This window comes from Lepidothrix coronata, unplaced genomic scaffold (assembly GCF_001604755.1).
Source record: "Lepidothrix coronata isolate B3197 unplaced genomic scaffold, Lepidothrix_coronata-1.0 Scaffold205, whole genome shotgun sequence".
Classification (NCBI taxonomy): domain Eukaryota; kingdom Metazoa; phylum Chordata; class Aves; order Passeriformes; family Pipridae; genus Lepidothrix; species Lepidothrix coronata.
The window spans coordinates 975,349-997,541 of NW_016690385.1; the positions used below are offsets into that span (position 1 = coordinate 975,349).

The window sequence follows — 22,193 nt, forward strand, 5'->3', positions numbered from 1 at the left end:
TCATATCTCAAAACACATTTTATCACACACAAGTTATGCAGCCTCTGAAAAAAACATCTTTTCTTCCATGTTAACACTCCTAAGCTCTGAATCTAAAACTCTTCCCTGCAAAAATCTGGGTTCATTTGCACTGCATCTCAAAGCTACCTTATATAAAAACATACCCAAAATCCAAAACACTGTGTAATATCAGACTTAAAAAGACACTTTAAATTTTTTTGAAGATAGTTTATTATTTCATTACACCATAATGTGTTAAATTGCAGTAATTCCAGACAGACAAGTTGATCCAAACTGTAAGTTGATGGAGATGGTTATTTATTACCTGCTTCAAGACAAAGCTTGTCCTCTTCATAATTGTCTGCCTCATCATCCAAAGGCAGATTAAAAGAGACAGTATAATTTCAGTTGGAGCAGGGTCATAACACCAGCATAATCTTCAAGCAAACAATGAGATACTTTCAGACTAAAACAGAAATATGAACACCACCAACTCTGTTCTTTCAGAACATTTAACCACAGGTACTTTTTCCTTGCTTTGTTCTAGGAAAGATTCCACCCTATGGATGTTCCCATAAAATGAAGATGGTCAAGATATCTGAGAAAAAAAAAAGTTAAAAATGAAGGACTGTCAGATTAACAAATTAAAAGCAAGCTTTGGTCACACCCACTGTTTTTAATTTGTCCAAGTTTTGTTAAACACTGATAAAAAGACCACAAATGGTTCACAGAGAGACTGAATGATGAGCTCAGTGTAAAAAAAAGGTCAGTATAACCATGATACACAAATGTAGATAAAGATTCAAAACAACCTCTTTACTGTACACTTTTTTCTTGTGCAACAAACACATACATATAATAGATTTAACTCCCTATTAAATTTGTATCCTTTCAAATAGGTCAAGAGGAACTTTAGTTCCACTGGGATCATTAAAATCATGGGCTGGTTGCAATTCATGATAAGATGCCAATCTGTTTTTCTGAGTTTCCACACTAACTTATTGTAAGCTACATAATTTCTATACATTTCGAGGTTATAAGGAAAGGTTCTTTAGTCACCTGAATTTCTTCTAAACCAGCAGTAGGTGACTGGATTAGAGTAACATGCCTGCCTAAAGGAACTGGGCACCAGGAGACTGTCTAGGCCCTTAGGAATATCCATCCATCAGCTGTCCATGTGTCATGGAATCACACCATATTGGTCAAAGGTTGCACTCAAGGATCCTGGAGGTCTTTTCCAACCTAAATGATTCTATGATTCTATAATACAAGTAACATGTTTTCAATTTTATACTGAAAATTAGTCACAAACTCTAGATAAGGAACAGAGGAGACATTCTTTAAACAACAAAAAGAAAAGCAGAAAAACCCAGAACTTTAAAAGCACCTGTGCAAGTACAACCCTTAAATATAATCCACTTTAAAATGTAAGCATTTTAAGCACAGTGACCATCTACTGTTGTCTGTACAAACTCACCTTCAAACTATGAAATTGCTGCTGACTCAGTCTTCTGCTTGGCAAGTCTAACCCAAGGATGCAGGCTCAAAGTTAACCAGGAGTGTGCAGAATGTGTACCATCTCCCCACCTAGGATTTATGCCCCAACACCAGACTTAGGAGGCAATGAGGGGAGAAAAAACAGAGGGAGGAAAAAAAAAAGAAAAAAAGAAATAGTCTAGAATTTATTGTGCAAATAATTTGGTTTTCAAAAGCCTTGCCCCAGGCTGTAATGCCAAAGCACTGTGACAATATCATGAGACAGACATTGGGAGGCTGCTTTATGTCAGCTCTGCCCCCTGTCCTGCACCACTTTTCAAAACATTTTAAGGAGCCAAACTTCTTGGCTCTCACTGCTGTCTCATACAAGGAGTGAGCCAGACATTTCACCACTGCTAAGAGCAAGACAGCTTGAGGATGGCAACATTAAAAGAACAAACCAAAATCACAAACAAAACAAAAAAAACTCCATTGAATGTCCCCCCCCCACCACCTTCATGCTTCGATACCAAGGTTTGGAGAAGCTTTGGCAGGAAGCAGAGATTAAAAAAATAATCCTCTCTGTGGGAGCAGAACCTTTCAAATTTACCAAGTATTTCATAGAGCTAGATAGATTCCATGTAGAGAAGTAATACAAATTAATTAAATAAATGAGATATTTTACCATTTACTTGGCCTATTTAACCAGTAGGGGAGGTATCTTAAACATCAGGCTCGAGTCTTTCAGAGCAGGTCTCACAGTACAACAAAAGCAAGTGAAGGAACCAAAAGACACAGTTTTTGGTTTGTTTTGTTTTTAAAGACTGTCCCCTGTGGTTGCAAGCTCCCAAGAATCAAATTCTATTCAAATTCAAAAGCAGGAGGAATCCTCTATAGCCATGACACTTGCATGAAGTTTCAGTCAGTTCAGAATATTGCCTTTACAGCTACAGTATCTTCAATTTCTCAGGAAAAAAATGTGCATAATCGTCAAAATAGCCACCCACCACTAATGAAAAGGTTTGGGCAGAATGCTGAATTGTGAAGGCAAAAATGACATGAAAGTTCTACTGAAGGTGTAACTAAAACATTTGCAGCTTTCATGAATAATTTCAGAATGTATATAGTCCAAAGCTTCCTGTTCATGTACTAAAATTTAACCCATTTCTTAACAACTCTGATTTAACCAGTCTGAGTAAGAGGTTAAAATGTGCAAGAGTAAAGTGATTCCTGCCTCTCCCTAAGGCAGTCATTAAGTTCAGGATCAGTTAGCAACTGTGATGTAAATTTTTATCTAGAAAAACAGGTAAATAAGGTCACTGCAAAATTTTGTGAAACCACAGTATCAAAAGTGACAGAGCAGCTGTTCACTCAGACAAAAAATATGCCAGAAAATACCTATGCAGAGGTAATGTCTCTTCTTCCTGCAGTAGATAATACAAAGAAAATTCGTTTTCTACATAGAACATAGGCCAGCAGAACTGAATTTGAAAATGAAGAATACTTTGTCCTCTATCAACACCTTACCCATGAAAAACTATCAGACACACACTGACCTGGCATTCTGACCTTCAAAGCATCAGTGTCAATTCTATTTTTGAATTAATTGCTGGGAAAAGGCATGAGTCACAACCCTGCTTGGATCCCCCTCCACTGGACACTCACCAAGGGCCCTGTTTATTCTGAAATTTCCCAAGTCAGAACAGGATGTAGCATTACTACCTCAGTGTGAAGAACAAGGACCTCACAGTTCAGTTCCCTAAGCAACCCAGAAATACTGGTCTCTGGATCCATCTTTATCTTCCCAATTTGGCAAAGATTTTTGTTGCAAACATCAGGAAGCTCTGGAATACTCCAAAGTGCATCCCTCTAACAGAAAGGGATCCCACTTGCTCAGCTGTGTGCTAACCTACAGGCACCTTGTTTATGATCAGGTTGCAGCTATTACTCCCCATCTGCTGGTCCAATTCCCTCACACTAAAGGTCAACCAAATCTAAAGAGAAGCCTCCCTGAAGCACAGGTGAGAAATACAGGCTCTGCAGTTAAAACTAAGTCAGGTGCACTCAATACAGGTGGTATTTGAGGGGTCCTACAGCCAACCAGCTGGAGAAACTCAGTGCTCAAACACCTGGAAAATGGGAAATGTGCACGTGATAAAGAACACATCCCACGAATGCTGATGGAGGAGGTCAGCATACTGTGTCCTACGGCTCTGTGCACTGCCCAAATCCAAAGTTTAGGAGCAGCCAAACATCCCACTGCTAGCCAAATGGGCTGCTCACAACAGTGGACAAGTTAACAAAGAAGTGGAAACCAGAATCTATGGTGATGTATCCAGTCAAATTTTGATTTCACATTGTCATCTACTTCATTCCCTCTGAAGCATGAGATAGTTCCATACTTCACTGTGGGCACCGTGGGTCTCAGAGCCAGCCAGGCCCATGCTGCTGACTCACCTATGGAAATCCTTAGTGGTTTGCTTGGCTCCAGGCTCTTCATTACAAAGAAGCCTTTTAAGACATCAGAAATAAATCATCTGCCTGGTTGCCTTTAATGAAAGCACTGTTACACAAGAAAAAGAGGGAGGGAGTATGAAACAATATCCATGTGGGACAGCGAAACCAAAAAAGAGGGATGTCTGAAGAACAGAATGAAAGACTTGAGAATTAAGTCAAGAAGAGAAACAATAAAGCAGTATGGAAATGGAGCAGGAAGGTATAAACAGGAAAGTTACAAATGGAATGAAAAGCTGAAGTGATTATTTTTTGTGAAAGAGCAAACACCTCATTAGGACAAAGAGTTAGTAACATATTCCCATGTACCAACTTCCCATTCAACAATCACGAGTTATTTTAGTGCATTACAGCTGTACAACCGTAAGAAATCATTTCCACATACTGTTGAGGAACTTCAAAAGCAACTAACAAGTCTGAAATCAATCTCTCTTCTCTTAAAAGTCTCCCAGAGCAAGGCGTTGTAACAACTGCCCCAAGTATTCCCTATTAACAATCGAGAGGAGCCCAGGCTGAGCTGCTCAGGGCTATGATTCATTCATGGCATTCTGCCAAAAAAATAAATACGTTCAAGACCAATGGCCCCAAGGGGAAAGGTAGGCCACTTCTTAAAAGGCACAGAGATAAATGATTTACAGAACAGAATACAGTTGAAGATTTCAGCCTATATGGATGACAAGGAAGGACTTAAGTCTCACAAAGATTTAGTGCACAGACTTAGATACTGGCAATGTATCAACAGATGGAGTGAACTAGGAACTATTAAACTAGGATTTGCAAAACTCTCTTCAAAGAGCAAGAAGTGACCCATTATAGTGCTGTACACAAAGGAAGTTCATAAAGCAAAATCAAGATATGCAGGGGGTATCCAGCAATGTAAGACAAACATGACCAGCTCAGGTTACAGGCAAACTTCAGTAAAGTAACACCTGTAGAGGGGCAGAGCAATCCATGGTAGGACAAACAGTGTAAGGGTTGGGAGGGCCTGATGCCACACAGCATCTGCTGCACATAAAAATGGTTAATTAGCTGCTAGACAGCAAGCAGTACGTTACCTTTTTTTTTCTAGGAGAACCTTATTTCTTGAATAAATGCCCTTGCTCAGCTAGCAAGGTGCAGGATGAAGACTGCTGTTTCACTGTAGGAATGAGGCCAACTCATTCTCACATCACAGACTTGTTTTTGCCTTCTAATGTTTTGAAGCACCATTTCAGGGGCAAGCAGCTTCTGAAACACCAAACCCACTCTTAAATGTCTTACTTTAATATTCAGGACATTATCTTTGACTGTATTACTAAGGGTTTTTAAAGAAAGCTGCTCTTTCAAATGCTTCCCTAGAGTTACAACTGCATTTCATCATTAAAAAATTCCAGATTTAACTGCTGCTTATCCCCAAACTCACCAATAGTGAGAAACTGCAGAGAAGGAGAAACACTGAGCCTCTCAGGATACAAGATATCCCCACAAGATACTCTATTTAAAGTTCTGGTGCACACATATCTCTAAGGCATCCTCTCTCAACAGAAGGGAAAACAGCCACAACTTCAAGGTAACAAATAAAAATCACCAGAGTGAATGAGCTGTTAGAATCCAGCCTTTACTTATGTGGCAGCTGTGTCCCAGGAGGGGGTCAGCCATGTCCAACTGTACTGTACAACTCTCTACATCAAGGATTTGTACAATTTTTTTTACTCCTGTAGATTCAAGGCCAAGCTATATGTTGCCATTATGTCAAAAAGGAATTACATCCCTATTCAAAAACAGTGCTAACCTATGCATTTTAAGTCAAGCATGTGATTAAATGCTCTGCTAATAGGAATTCTCAACCAGATGTTGAGCAATCTTATGACACATGACCCCTCTCAACCAGTGCTTGAAGCAGTTACAATTTATGGTTTCCTATCCTGTGGTGCTGTTATTTAACCAGGTTAAAAAGCCCCAGTCTCACCTTTTTGTGTTAAGGAAACAAAAGAAAAGAGTGCACGGGCTCGTCAGGATGGTTTTGTTCAATGCCTCATGATGTTTAAAACTTCACTACATTCCACTATTACAGGAGGAAGGAATGAGCTTATTAAAATCTAAGTGTCTTAGTTTTGCCACTGCCTCTTTTTTTCTTAATTTGGTCATATTGCTTATTCTATGGAAAACTTTTAGCTCCATCTGTGCACCACAGATGTCCTTTTGTTTTCTGTCAGCCTGTAGATTTCTATGCAATGCCTAGTAAAGCCTGCAGCCTTGAGGGAATTATGGGGATCAGAAATGCAATAGTTACATTTTCATTTATGGACACAAAGAGGAAATAAATGAGGCAAAATCTGCAATAACATTTTAGTTGTTAGCCTTAATTATCTGGTAATGTATTCAGTATATGGAATAGATTTCTAACAGTCCAGTGTGCAGCAACTGGCACTTCTTAAAAACACAAAACCAACTCCGTTTTTCTGCTTACAGTGTTTATTTTCCAAAAGTTGACTAGAGGAACAGAATTCACACAGAAAAATACAGGTTCACTAGGAATGATCTCTCTGAATTTGTTGAGGACAAATCCTCACCAGTGGTTGGCGTCCTCCTCTCTGGAAGGAGTGAAGGCTCTCTTAGACCCCTTCTCACACAGCCTTCAAAGAAAAAGAACAAAGCTACAAAAGATAAATACGATAAATAGTTTTGCTAACTACTTATGCAGAGGGATATGTTTGAAATTGTCCCGTTTCCTACAAGGATAATTTATGTGCTGACAATTTCAGTTTTCCATTTTTTTTGTATCCTAAGACTTTCACAGATGAGGACTTTCCTCCCTCCTTCCCTCCCCAGATACTACCCTGGACCCTACTAAAAATTTTCTAACACCAGATAAAATATCAGCGTTCTGTCTATGCTGCTGCACATGTGCCCAAGCGTTCCCCTACGGAGCATTTCATTTGGGACCAACTAATCAAAGCTGTCACCTTGTTAGATGACTAAATCAGGCAGTTCTCACTTCTTACCTGGTAACTATTTCATTCAGAAGGCCATGGCTCCATCCTGAATCTTTTCTCAGGCTGTTCATTTGTCCAAAAGCTTTTTATCTGTCAGGGTGTGTTTCTAGCACTGGGATCAGTGTTTTCTGTTCTTAAGAGCTTCCCACCGAGCACACCTAAGCAAGTCAACATCTGATTTCAGATTTCTTTTACTAGAGCTTATGCTGAAATGTTAAAAATGGTATGGCTACTGTAAGCCCTCACTTAATTAACTCATATGAGGTTAATTTTAAGGTGGATAGGGTGTATTATGTATAAAAGACTTCTAGATTATCTACAAAGGAACCTCTTCGTGCAAACAAAAAAATCCAGCCAAAACCCAAGTTAAGTTTATTTAAGCAGTGGCTTAAAGCCCCTGGTTACATTTCTTATATGGTAAACTTTTCAAATTGGGGAATTTGGCCTCTTCCATTAGTAAGGGGGGACAGGGAATGCTAATACCACACATACAAACATTCTTCATCACCATAAAAAGGGTCATGAGCCTTCTAATATCAGCAAAGGGACATTTGAGGGGATTTGGCTCACACATTCTGGATCTATCACCAATGAATAATGCAAAGTTTTAGGAATCTACCTATGGCCTTAGAAATTTTCACAGTAATTTCTTTACTATTTCACAGGAATAATATTTTTCAAGATAATAATTTTAAAAAGGGGACACATTTATTTCCTGACTCTGGTTTAAAATTTCAAACTCAAATATTTAAAAATAATCAATATTTTAAAGTTGTCCTATGATTAAAGTAAGCCTGCATGAGTCATATTACATACAATAATATATTTTCTGTTGTCTTTCTTAAATTCATGCTTTGAACTGCTCCCTGGAAACAATTAGCAGATAACTTCATTCCAATAATTTAAAATGAGATCACTAAATTGAATGTAGCTTGAGATAACCCTACTGATCAGATAATATACAAGAAAAAAAAAACATGCTAATCAGGAAAGATACATTTTATTTCCATTTTTTACCATTACATTATTTTTATCATTGACATTTTCACAAACAAAATTAAATCTTGTCTCAATTTATTTCTAATAAGATAAACTTCCCAAAGTAGGAAACCCACCTGAGTGTGAAAAATATTCTGTTTACAAAAGATCCTCCAAATTTATTGCACCACACATGAAAACTGCCAGAAATGTCCAATCTTTAATGGCATGATTGACACGTTATGTAAAACTCCAATTTTCTTTAGTTTAGCTAATTTTTAAAGGGAAAACAAGTTTCACCTTTGTGGACAGTATTTTCAGGGGAAAAAAAATAAAATCAAAGAATCAAAAAATATGTGCTTTTGTTCATAATATTCCCGACTTCAAAGTGCTTTGATAGAATCTTTTGCCAAGCAACACATATTTCATAAGTCTGCACAAGTAGGTCCATGGAATTATGATTTTCCCTCCAACTCTGGCTCTTCTGACAAGGCTGAGCCATGAGTTGGGCAGTTTTCATCTCAGGCTCATAAAAGGATTTTTATGAAAGGATTGAAACCTGACACCTGACAAGCTGCTCATTTCTCTTTCCCACACTGAAAGTCACCGTGGAAGTTTTTTGGATTCAGAATGTCACATGTGAGAAGAAATGTCCTTTCCATAAGGTCTGCCCTGCAGAAGCATCCAGTGAGGATCCTCAGAAGAATTCTAAGGATGAACTTGTCAATGCAGAAATGTGAAAGGACAGTTTCTTATCTACACAAAATTCAGTGGGCTCTCCAGTTCCATAAGTCCCTGAAAGAACCTGATTATTTTGAAAGAGCCTGAGGGTATTTTGGAAAATAAAGCTAGCAATACATAGAAAATGAGTGGCTTTGGGTTTTCATTCATATGTACAATCAATTCTTTTTACTAGGGGTTTCTGAAAATCCAAGCTCTAGTATACAAGAAAATACAGTTCAGTATTTACAGAGTAGAATTCCTTTGCCCTATTACCAGCAAACCTTCTCCCATTAAAAAGTTCCTATTTCATTCATAAAATTGGGCATGTAAATCATTAGAATGGACTTCTTAAATGCATTGTAACCTTCTCAAGTATGCAAAGTGGCATCTGCAAAATATTTAGAGAAAAAGTACCATTTATTTACCCATACATACTACGTCAAGACTCAAGATGTCTTCTTTAACCATCCCTTTGTCATTTTATATAATTTCTTCATACTGTAAGTTACAGATTTCTTTGCCCCTAAAAAAAAGGACAAAAAAAAGACAAAATGAAAAATATAAACATTTAGGAAGGCTGACTCAGATAATAGTTTTTACTACACCAAGTGAAGTATTTCCATGGAGGAATGACAACCTAATCCACCAGGCAGATATGCAAATAACCTTCATAACATAGTAGATAATGACACAAAAAAACCTTTAATAGTATCAAAGCGTGTACAATAAACAGGTTCATTCTGAAGGCCTGACAATGCTGTATACAAGCACATTGTACAGACAATAACCGAGGGATAGCAAAGTAGAGATTCCTGCTGAAACAATTAACTGATGCAGAGGGAAACTTCTCCTTCACATCACTGTTTCTAAATGCTACAAACAGGAAGGCTTTTAACGCACCTGTGTGTACTGCAGATCCTCACCAAACTAATACACTGTGCTTTTTCAAGCCCTGTCTCGTCTACTGCAAGGTATGTCCAGCTGAGTAGGATTCCACTCTGGCTGGTAATGGACACCAGCAACCTGCCAGATTCCACTGTGCAGCAGGACACCTAAGCAGGACTGTTTGGAGGATTCCAGGCTGCCGTTAGCCATGCAGGTTACTTAGTTGGCCATGCCTGTGAGAAGAATCTAGTTGTCAAAGCAGTTTGGCTCTTGAGACAGGAGCCCAATTCCCAGATTCTGGAGATTAGATGAAGAACCTCAAGCTATGCCCAAAGCTATGCAGCCAAAATTTTACTGAAGGGATAAAGGGGAAGGAGTGAGAGGGCTGAACCAGGACAAAAGAACATCCTGCTCAAGCACAACAAGCAAAGTCCACGTGACTGGTAGATAACAAGCTCTACACTTCCACCCCCTCCTGGGCCAATTCCTGGTGCCAAGCAGATGTTAGACAGCTGTGCTTAGTGCCATACACTGGGCACCTGCCTGCCTTGTTGGAGACCAATTCTACAGATAGAACTGAGAAGCATCACGCTGATGCCCACCTCAACAGTGTTTAATCAAACCCTGCAGACCATCAGCAGCCCAGGCCCTGCTATGCAAAGGCTCTTGAATTAAAAGTGAGAACAGAGATCTGGGTTTGTCGTAGGAACTGTGTTGCTGACTGTTAAGGTGCGAATCTGTTCTGGTTTCAACAAGTTGTAAAGTACACTGTAACTTCCTTGAATATTTTGTTATTGCCTCATGCCAACTAGGTACAAGGGCAGGTACAATTTCATAACTGACAGAATGGTACATCTGCCAGAGAATAAAACTGCTCAATCTGTGTGCTTAGGAGATGATACTGAAATGATGGGTCTGGAACACCAGGCAAGGCACCCAGCTGAACTGAAAGCAGCAAAAATAATGAGATGATGACAAGCAGCTATACTTTGGAGACACTCCCAATATCAGAGGTGTACCATGGACCTCAATGTGAAAAGTGTCACGGGGATGTTGTCTGGACCAGTTTTGCTTTAGAATAACCTGCTGTCACTTGGTTATAACAAACCTCATATGAAGCCAGAATAGCTGCCATACTCTAGCACTCTCCTGCCCACAAGTAGTGAACTCTGGTAAATACCACACCATCACACTGGGCCTACAGTGAAGGCAGGAATGTCTCAGTTTTCATAAAGACAGAGCAGCAGTCGTTGCCTCCAAGCATTTAGGAGTTTTAGATAAGAAGGGACCAAGGATGACTCCCACACAATTTGTGAAGTGCACCCTTAGAGTTAAACACTTAAATTCTACCAGCCATCTCTTACAGACCGAGAATAAACAAAAGACATAGCCTTTTGCTGAGTCTAGTCATCTAGTATTTGTAAACTTAAAACCAAAATACTGTTACTTTTGGCATTTCAGTGGGGTCCTGAGATCCTAGCAAGTGGAGCTACTTGTTTTTCCATCTTTCAGCTTTTTTTGTTTAAAATACTCCCCAAAACAAACAAACAAAAAAACCCAACATAAGACACAGTGACTTTTCAGCTTACAACACAGTTCAATCACACCCTTACAAATTCAAAACTGAAAAAGCAAGCTTTTAATGCTGCACAAGAAGCTTTCATTTTGACACTTAAATGCAGAGATCGAAAGTATGGTACGTTACACTTACTACAATCTTTCTTATGTTTATCTAATTGAACACCTCACAAGACTGACTAAAAATACACAGAAGCAATTTAGCCGTAAGGCACACAGTATGACAGACCAGAGTGCAAGGAAAGATATTCTGGAACAAGTACCACAGGTTTAGCCATCTACTGCCCTGGTCTTTTCTTGGGGAGAGGGAGGAGAGGAGGGTATGATCATTTTTAATTTGAAAAAGACCTTAGAAAGCAATCAAATGAAGATAAAATATTTCAAGTGAAAAGATACATTCGGTATTGACAGCCTAGAGCAGCAAGAAGTCAAACGAGTATGCAGTAACAAGGAAAGGTGCATGCTCTGTTTCTGAGGGTAAAAATCCTATGATAAATACACTGTATAGAATCAGTTTTACACATCTGGTGCCTCTAACTGCAATTTAAATAAGCTCAGCTTTATCTTTCGTAAGAAATAATCCATACCTGTATTTTGAACTTACAAACCCGCTGTATCCCGTATGCTCTAACTTTTCTACAATTAATAGGTTTTTGTAAAAGTGAGCACACTACTGAAGTCATGACAGGCTCCTCAAATAATAAGTGAATAATCATGTAAATTCCAAGGCAACTCACATATCCACATTGGAATTGCACACAGGGTAAGAATTTCAGTTGCAGAACAAGGCCAGGCTGAGCTCAGGCATAGCACATAAATGAAAGAAGTGATTCCAATCTCCAAAGTTAAAACTGTGTGTATGGCTTTGAAAATGACTGTCCAGTCTCCCAGGTACTGTACATGCAGGATCCAGCCCCTCCAATACGGGAATTGCTCTGACAGGATGGATGCTGTTGTGCCATTACAATGAAGTCAGAGTACTTGTGGAAGCGCAGGATAACGTGGCAGACCAACAGCAATGCAGCTGATTCAGCCCTGCAGGACTGGAATTAACTGTGCTGGCACTGCAGCCTGCAAGTCAGCTTGTTCTACCAGCCTGCCAACTCACCCTGCCTCCTGAAGCAGCTCAACAGAAAGAGATTCTTCTCTTTCCTATTTTCCCCCTGCAGGGAGCACTCCACTGAACTCCACCCACCAGAGGCTTATGGAATGAGATGCTTACATTTCTGCCCCACCACATCAGCCTGCAAAGGAAAATGCAGGTTTATACATACAGCTGGTTTCTTAAAGCAGCCCTCAGGGTGATGAGTCACATCTGTAGTAAAAGTTAATGGTTGTAATTATGGCTCAGTCTCAGAATCTGAAGCAGTTGACCCACATAAAAATGTCTTTCTTACTTCAGCTATGAATCTATGACTTGGTGGTTTCACCTCCCCTTCAAATTTTTCCACTATAGGATACAGAACAAAGGCCTAATGCACATGGGACCGAGACCACAGCATCTCAGTGTAAACACAAGTTGTATCTGGTTTTACTTAACAATCTGCATTGAGTTTTTTGGAAGTGTTAGTGTTGTAAGACAGCAATTTGGCTGAAGTCCCCCAAAGTTTTCTGGTAGATATGCCTGGATGTAGTATTCCTTTTAAAAAGTAAGACTGATGTATGTACTGCTGAAGAGCTGTCATGTGGAGGCAAATAGTTACATACTGATAGTGTGTCATGCACAGACATATGCAAACTTTGTACACATATTCCCAGTGAAGTTGGTGGCAATGCAGTATCTGCTCAGGCAGTTGATGAAGACATCAGTTATCTGAACTCTACAGAGTATTTTACATGTAAAGCTGATCCTTCAAGTTTAAAAGAATCCTTGAATACACAAGGATTAGTATACTAATATCTCAATTCTAAGAAAACAAATGTTATTCAGAGCATTTGTGTTAACTTAAAAGTATCCTGAACAAATGCTTCAATTGATGATTTAATTCATAGTATTGTATTTATAGAAAAATTTTCAAGGCTTGCTGCATTCCTCGAGTGAAATATAAAGAAGAAATCCAAGCTAAATAAGTAACAACATCTCCTTCAGAGGAGCTAAATATAAGAGCTGCAGAGTTAGTTCCCAAAGACCATGCAAACTCTGGCTACATGGGAAAACAAATTAAACCATGGTGCCATCTCTAATGAGAAACAGAGAGGCAACCTCACCACAGACTCGAAGAAATGCACAGGCACATTTTCAAAAACTAAACAGGGCATTTAACAACAAACAAAAACAGAGCTAGAGCTCAACTTCAAAACCACACTGGCAGAGAAAGATGAAAAAAGTTCTCTTAAATGGGTTGAAATTCTTTATTTTGCTTGTGCTCCTTGTCAATAATGCTAATACCCAGCATGCCACCTCAGCACAACGATTGCTGATTTAACATTTAGCATTCAATTTAGAAATATGCTGTACATTGGACAGCCATGCTATGGACCAGAGTAGGCATTTCACTTTTTTTGGTTGTTAAAGTAAAACAATCAGCTAAGGAAAAGATATTGTGTCCTCCCTTACATTCCAAAAAGAACGATGGCCAGGTAGTGAAAACTAATTCTTCCTCAAACAAACTATTTATACAGTTACTAGAAAGAGAAAAAAAAAAAAAAGTCAGAGCTTATTTAATGAAGCCACAGATTTCATGAATCTCTTTAGTAATTCTCTTATTTTAAGCTACTATTCTTGACCTAAGCATTGCAGAAGGTCAGAGCCATACACTTTTCCTAAAGTCTCCACTAGAAAGCGTGAAAATAGGTCTAAGGGGAACAGAATATTAGACAAGATTTGGACAAAGAATGAAGAAATATGGCATCCTTAGGGATTGAATTTAAAGCTCCACACTTCCCTGTAAGACATATTCCTTGCATGAGTCAAGCAACTACTCCAATGCAGGAGCCACCCTGTGTTGTGCACATTCTGTGTCTCCAGGAACATGGAGGACTGGCACAGCCACGGCAGCAGCAGTACTGCTGCCCCTTGGAATGCATTTTTAAATTAAGAAACTGTACTTGAGAGAAAATCTTCATGCGAAGATACAGCAAGATTTAACATAATCATAAGTGTTTGGAGAGAATTATTTAAAAAAAAAAAAAAGGCAACAAAAAGAAACCCCACAAGCAAAAAGCTTTTACTAACTAACTCCTAAACCCATGGACACCCATTCCTCCTCAATTCCAGGGAAAATCATTTAAGATCATACAAACCTCACATCTGAAAAATCCATCAATCCTGAATTCTGTTGCAAATGGTTTTGGTCAGATTCTGGCAGAAGACTGTAAATATGTTTAAAAAAAAGGAACTAAATTATGCTAAAAGTAAGAAAAATCAACTCCCCTAGGGCCTCCTTGCTCAAATTTGGCTTGTGCTTGAGGCAAAGGATTCAAATTGCTTTGCTTTACCTGAATCAAACCACAAAAACATGTTTTCAACACTAAAACCACCAGCAGAAAATACATGTTTTTAAATATGAGTGTTATTCTATGTTAACTGGCTGGTTAGGAGACAACTCGAGTTTGTTTTAAAGGGGAAAAAAAGCCACTGTATATAAAGCAAAAAGCAGTTAAAGGAAAGTAAAGGCATTTCCCAAATAACTAGTTTCAAGTGCACAAGCAGAAAACATGGTAAGAATCACAAGTCCTACTAGAAGATGCATTAGGACCCCACAAAAGTCCCAGTACCAACACAGGCTGTGATTTACTGCATGACATGCAAAAGGCGCTAATAACTCCCAGAGGGGATTTTCTGTCCATCAGAACAGACAGAAGGAGAGCATAACTAACCTAGAAAGCTCAGCTGTCTCTATCCCTGCTCTTTAAGTTACACACAAACAGCTTTGCCCTACTGGGCAGTCAGGATAACTTTCCCAAGCACTGGATTCAATAGGATAACACTGTCTTTGACCCCTCCCCTACAATTATTTCACAAAAAAAAAATCTACGCTCCATGGATTTAGGAACAGATAGGATGCAAGTTGACATCTCTAAAAAAGGCATGTTATAATACCAGAATTCTTGACCACTAGCAGGTAATTTTGACAACAAACCGTAGAAGAAAAATGTACCTATTTGGTTGGAAACCTTACATTAGAAACTAACATCTGCCATGCACTTAATTGATATATAACAAAATTGCTTTACTTAGATGGAGTTCTGTCTCCTCCAGCTACTAAAAGTTAGGCAATAGTTTTGTCAGACTTCTTCCATTTAATAGAACTAAACTATTAACAGACACATATAAAAAGTAAAAGTGTTCCTGCTTATTTTACTCAGCAGACCTGTAATGGTCCTGAACACTGAAAGCTGTGTTTCTTTACTAGGGGTAGGAGGTGTAACATGGAGTCACCAACACCAATGGAGGGGAACAGCCTCTGTAGAAGTCTGGATAAGGATTGCTCAGTAGGAACCTCTATAGCTGCTTTTAAAACCAGTACTGGCATCATTTGTATATAATTGCTTTTGTGGAAGAACTAGGAATAGGTATGAATGAGTTCAGAAAAGTATTTAGGCAACTTTCAAGAAAGCATGAAGCCCTTTTAATGCAGAAAGTGCAGAACTAGTGCATATCAGCCAGATCTGGCCTGCATAGAAAATTAAACTGAACTCAGAAGTTGTTTTTTTCCTTACTTTTGGGTTGTTGGGGCGTTTGTTTATTTGTTTACAACTTGCACATACTCCAGTTCCTTTTAGCATTTTACAATTTTGCAACAGTTACAATAAATCTTCTGCTTTAAATATTACTTTTATCTTCCAGGGGCTTTCAATTAAATGCACTAAAAGTTTAAAGAATAAGCTCCTGTAACAAGATAGTCTTGGGGCCCTGTAATTTTTCCTTTGTGAAATTAAAAGACCTATGTTGATGGAAATCACACGCATTCTTACCAGCTGTCAGTATGGTTTTAGCACTCTGCACTATACTGGAAGATCTCACAATTCCTGAAATGCCTGCAGAGAGAAAAGCACACAGATGTTATCCATCTTAGCAGTTTTGTGCCGATTTTTTTTTTTTACCCTCCAACATACACAAGTCAAATATTGTTCCAGTTATACAATCAAGCCAGCCTGAAAGTAAAACATACACTTATGCTGACAATGTTTTGTTTCTGCTCTGCTTTGTCATATTAATTGAAAATATTCTCTAAGCTATTTTATTTTATATATAACATACAGGAAAAAAACAAACCAAATCAATATTAAAACAGACAACAACTGGTAGGAATTGATCAAATAAATGTATTTAGAGGTCCCACTACATCTCTACTAAGATAATTAGTCACAAAAGATTCAGAGTTGTTTCATCTAAGTGCTGGTATCAACATTCTAGAGCAGAACAAATTATACTTCATGATTACTTCAATATAAAATTGGGATTTTGCACTTCTCTGTTCAAGTAGAGATGTCACTATTGTGCAGAGCTTGTCTGGCTTTTCTAAATTATCAGCTTTGAAAGATAAGTCTCATTTATCACTTTGCACTGTGCCACATTCAGTTCTCATTGTCCCGTGGTTCTTAGGTATTAATGGAAAAGTATATAAAACTTAAAAATTTTTTTTTCAGAAGTATTGGTATGTTTGTTCTAACATATAAAAGCATACTGATATGTAAAAGAGTACTGCATGTTACTAAATACTTCAAAAAAATGTAGGAATGCAGTAGTCTCAGTTAGGCTTCCAAACTGAAAGATATTATCCTGCATTAAACACCTAGAATATAATTTCAAATATTTTTAAACCCTTCTTTCAAAGCTACTTCCATAATGAAGAACCACGTTTAGTGTAATCCATTAATAAGTAAGAGGGATACAATGTTCCACTGAAAATAATTTGAGGGGTAGGGAGGGGAAAGGAAGAAATCATATTGATCTAGCAAAATATCTAGGGATAATGCAATTCAGATTGAGTAATCAGCTTTTTCTTGTAGGATTCCCAAATGGCTTGTCCTGGCCTTCACTCAGAGTGATGAATTAGGAAAATCTTTTGGCCACAAAAGTGAAAGAGGGGTTTTGATTTGTTCTCCTAAGAGTTTAAACTGTTTGGCCTGAGAAGACCAGATCTGTTCAGTGTTTTGATACTGAACTGCTGCACCACTGTGCACAGCCGCAGCCACGCCTGCAAGACCCTACAGAAACACAACCACAAGGATGATGAGCTCAGGGGGGATAACTTGGAGCTCTAAAATCATGTGCAGCTCACAACACTGCTCCTGGATTCAGCTTTTATCCTGTTACTGTTGCAGCCCAGCACAGAAGGTGTCATAGACTGTCATGAAAAAGCTGGACACCTCAATGCCCAGATGCAATTCATCCTATACTGCCAATGGAGAACTGCAAGTCTCAGGAGCTTTATTTCCCCAAACAGAAAACAGTCTAAAAGCTCCCTCAGCAGTTGGAGAGTGTCTAGTAGCTCCCAGGTACGTAGGGAACTTTTGCTGTGCTCAAGGAGCTTGCAAAATTTGCTAACTGGAACTAAAAATTTGTCAAGTTCTTCAAGTACTAAACATTTTCCTTTTTCTGCAGCATATAAAAACATTGATGTCTGCAGCATTAGCTTTAACTTGCTCATATGACATAATCTTGCCTCAGAGCAGCTGTGATGATGAGACACACCTCAATCTTTTTCCTTAAAGCTTGAGTTCTCTGCCAGAGCTTACATGTCTGGACTAACCAACATGATTGGGAAGAGTAATGTCAGCAAGACAGAAAATTAGCTTATCCTTGCAATGTGTGACTGGTAGGATACATAGCTCAGTATTTCGATGAAGTTATGCCTAAAGGTGTAAGCACTACAGAGTTAAGACAGTCTAAGCAGGCCACACTAATCCCTAAAGACTGGATTAGTCTTCCAAAACCAAAGGACCCAAACCAAAACGTATCTTCCTATATCACTAGGAATGCTATTTGCTAGTTTTTCAGATAACCTGTTTGCAATCAAAGAAGTCTGAACCGATGTTTTTAAGGAGGTATCTCGTGATTAATCTCTTGGGTTTTTCACCCTTCTCTTTAAACCATCCTTCTGAAATAGAAAAACAGATACAGATACAGATTTGTATCTCTATCACGTCTTAAAAGAGATTACAGACACTGGTTAGGCCTACCTTGATGCACCACAAATCCACAGTCAGGGTCATGGGCAACTTGCAGTAAAATTTCTTCCACATCTCTGTTTTTTCCAGGAGGGTTTACCAGAGAAGTTATCTTTTGCTGCAGATTCTTTGGCAAAGCCATTAGTTGTGCAAATTGACCTTCTGGACTTTTATCAATCTGAATGTTATAGAAAATAAGACAGAAAAAACCATTCAGTTCTCTTTATCTTAAAGAAGTCCGAAAATTCTTCTGGCTATCTTTGACCTCTGAGAAATATCTCTCAGAACCCAATCTATGTCACTAGCACAAGTAATGGACATTTGTAACGAAAATTTCCCAAGCACAGGGAAATGCAGTTATCTCAGTTCTGAACCTGAAGAATAACTCAATGCAAAGATGTTAATTTTAATTAAAGACACACAGGATCTTCCTGTCTCTGTAAGTAACTTTTCATTGAAACTGTATAGTTTCTGTTATATCCTATTTCCTTTGGAAACATAAGTACACTACAATTAAAAAAAAATTCCCAAAAGACCACTTAGCTCTGTTTCTTCTGCCTGAATATAATCAAACTGTAGACGCACACATTTCAAGTTTAGTTTGAAAACCATTTTCTCTGCTTTAAACTCAAACCACATCTGGTTTGTAAAATTTGAAGAAAACATTCATTCCACATTTTCCAATCTAAATCAGAAATTCAAGGACCCTTTTTTGAATACAACAATGCCAACGTACAAGCTTGTGCATATTTATACAGAGTGTAAGCACAAACAATGAAAAATGCATGATGGAGCAGATCTCTCCAAAACTGGAGGAAAATATGAAGAGCTCAGTTCCTCCCACACAACATCTCAGACACTTCATGGAGACATCAGACAGGAGTCTAGTTCCCCTATCCACTCCCTTTTGTCAGTGTGGAGAAAATGATCTCCAGATGAATCACTCCAGAGGCAGCCGACGATGAGCAGGCTCTGAACATTATGTGGGAGGAATCCACGTCTGAACCAAAACTGTGAGAACTAGTGTCTGTCTTCAGTTGGTTTTGAGGAATCTTTTAAGAAAGAATTTTCTCTGTAACTCTGAAGACATATACTTGGAAAAGGGGGTTCTATTCTGCATTAAACTGCACTCCTGAGAGCAGACATTCACCTCAGTCTGGGTAATAACTGCCAATAATCACACCAAGGTGTGAACAACAGAATATTAAAGTACCTTACTTCAAATCAACAGTGAAATAATGGCATTTAATCAACAATCTTGATGACAATTGTGGAATTATGGACAGATTTATTATCCAACAGCATATTTGCAGTACGCTATCAGGATTTTTTTTAAAGGTAAAACAACAGGAAGTATTATTGTAACTAGCCTTTTTCTTGAAGAAAGTATTACTGATTCTTTTCAAAATTAATTTAAATATTTCTTCCACTAAACTGTTGAAGAGCACACTGATAAGAAAACATGGAGACAGCTGCAGTGTAAGACAGATCTGCCTATGCTGTACTCCAAAGCGCTGCAGAACAATTTTTTACTGTACTCAAGTCTGCTTAAAACTGTACTTATACCAGTTTCTAACAAAGACATATCCTAAAAGGAGGCATTTGGGAGACAATTACCACGGTGACTCGAGGATAAGAGTCCATGAGACAACCCGTGCTATTTGTAACTTCATGTTGAAGTTTATATCACACTTGAATATTCACACATGGACATGCAAACTACAAGAGGAAAACTGCTACTGGACCCCTGACTGTGTGGCATCTCTCCCTAATTCCAATGTTATACCAGAAAGATCGAATTCAAGATACTGGTCATTTTGGATTTCCCAAATACTAAGGATAGAAATGGTTTAGGATGGGTATTTAAAGATAATGTCAGAATTTCACTTAGGTTTAGTCAGCTGATCTTCACAACTAGCACTTGATGAGTTTTTTTGTGAGATGCAGTTTTTGATTGTGGAAAGTTGCACCTCTGAGTTACAACCTAATCTTTTTAACATAAACCATATGTTCATTCATCACTGCCTAGACTGTTGTGTCCATGTGGTAGTCATTAGAACATGTGTTTTACAACCATCTTCTCTTGTTCCTTTGCTAGGGCTCTAGTTCTGTGCCCATACTCAAAGAAAATGAGCAGTAGTTACTACATATACAGAGACTGGTATTTAAGGTAAATCTTCTGGTTGCAGAATTAACTAAACAACAGAAACATAACAAATAGCAAGTACAGTGACTACAACTGCCCTCCTTAGTGCACGGCATAATTCTTGCCTTCTGTCAATGTGATAAAGCACTTCCACCTGTTTGTTTTAAAAATGTTTTGAAGAACACTTGCCTCTAGTCTTCCCAGATGGTGCTTATACACCACTTGAGGGCAGTCCTGTAATATGGTACTGTACAGCTTCTGAAAATGGGGTATGTTGGGTTTCACTATGTTCTGCACTTTCGACCTGTCTTCTCCTATTATCATTCTGAAATCACCTGGTCAAGAAAAGAGACACAGTTAATTCATTAGGAAAAACCCCAAAACTCAGAGAAGGAGAATATAACAGAAATCAATATAGTAAAAAGCTGTCATCTAAAGCTTTTTTCTTCAGTTCTACCAATGCCTGCATAATTCACAACAAGGTTCACCTTCTATTAGTCAAAAAGCTATTCAAATATCTTCAAGCACAGAAAATACGTGCTTAGAGTCAAATATTGTTTTGTGGCCTCAGCCCATATGTCCACATTTTCACTTGTGGATGACAAAATAAGTCCAGCTGTCAAGTGGCAATAGCAGTTACATTCTTTGCAATGATACATACATTTCAAAAGACTACTAAACAAACTGACCAGTTCTAATACTTTGTATCTACAAACAAATAAGCTTAATTTTCCAATATTGAGAGAAAATAATTTGCATTGTCTCTGCACTTCAAGGGCAGTACCTGAAGTTCACCTAATGGCAGTCATGGTAAGATTACTGTATTATCTTTTCCTCTTAGCCATGTATTTTGTTATTAGTCTCAAAAATCAACTGCTTTTAACTTCACTGTTACATCACTGACCTTTACACTTTCTCTTCTGATACATGACTGAAAAGTTTCAGAGAGAATAAGTGAAAAGACAGCTAGTATGTAATAACTACCTCAGATAGGTACTAGCCTGGTAACTTCCTGTGTTTCTAACCAGGAGTTAGAGGCTCAGTGCAGCGTGTATCAACAAACAAAATCCTGAATCAATTCATTTTCCCATTTCCCACATTCAGGAGACAAATGTTATTGAAAGATGGCAACTTGCTAGCCTTACTTAGTTTTTTCAATTTATGCCAAGCCACAAAACAAACACTTTGCATACAAATGGTACTGACTCATTGCTCTCAAAAAATCCATAAAAAAAATGAAGGCTAAACATTTTCTAAATTCAAGCACGAACAACTCTTTTCAGCAGTCTGCAAGGAGATTCATTAGAGTAACACATAAAATCAATTTTGTCTACTAGTATACCCTCTGAAAGACTTAACAAAATGGAAGTAAAATAAAATATCCACGAACATATAATCAACAGCCTTTTCCTTGAACATTCCCAACTGGGAATCTTACTGCTTTAGCTTTGTTCACACAGCAGAGCCAATTTCAACATCTTATAGCACGGTAACTGATCTCCCATGTTTCTGTTTGATTGCACTGTTTCAAAAACTATATAAAGAAGTATCTCAGTCACTAGTGCCCACCAAGAATGTAATGCCATTGCTGGGCAGGTTTCAGGTGGACAGGTCTGCAGCCCTGCAGCAAACAGCCTTGGCTGGCAATCCCATTGTCAGCACCCTCTTATTGTCACTTTAAAACAGGCAACAATTCAGAAAAAAACTACTATTGAAAAGCTGAAAAAGCTGCAATCTAAACTGCTCAGGGAAGTATTACATAAAGAACAGTAACACTCCTCAGTACAGCCAAGCTGCAGCTT

The 22,193-nt window shown here is 38.3% G+C and overlaps 1 protein-coding gene across 12 annotated transcripts in view; it reads right to left on the bottom strand.

Moving 5' to 3' along the window:
- Positions 1-213: 213 nt before the first annotated feature.
- TAMM41 (TAM41 mitochondrial translocator assembly and maintenance homolog) overlaps positions 214-22,193 on the bottom strand; it is a 28,307-nt gene continuing 6,327 nt past the window's right edge. For 4 of the 12 annotated variants that reach the window (XM_017832791.1, XM_017832784.1, XM_017832789.1 and 1 more), the window contains 5 exons: positions 20,581-20,726; positions 18,258-18,423; positions 16,047-16,109; positions 1,478-1,612; positions 214-598 (listed from right to left, as the gene is read on the bottom strand). In XM_017832791.1, coding sequence (XP_017688280.1) covers positions 1,485-1,612; positions 16,047-16,109; positions 18,258-18,423; positions 20,581-20,726 — 503 coding nt within the window. In that variant the 3' untranslated portion in view covers positions 214-598; positions 1,478-1,484. The other 8 variants (XR_001877687.1, XR_001877688.1, XR_001877685.1 and 5 more) reach the window with 8 other exon arrangements.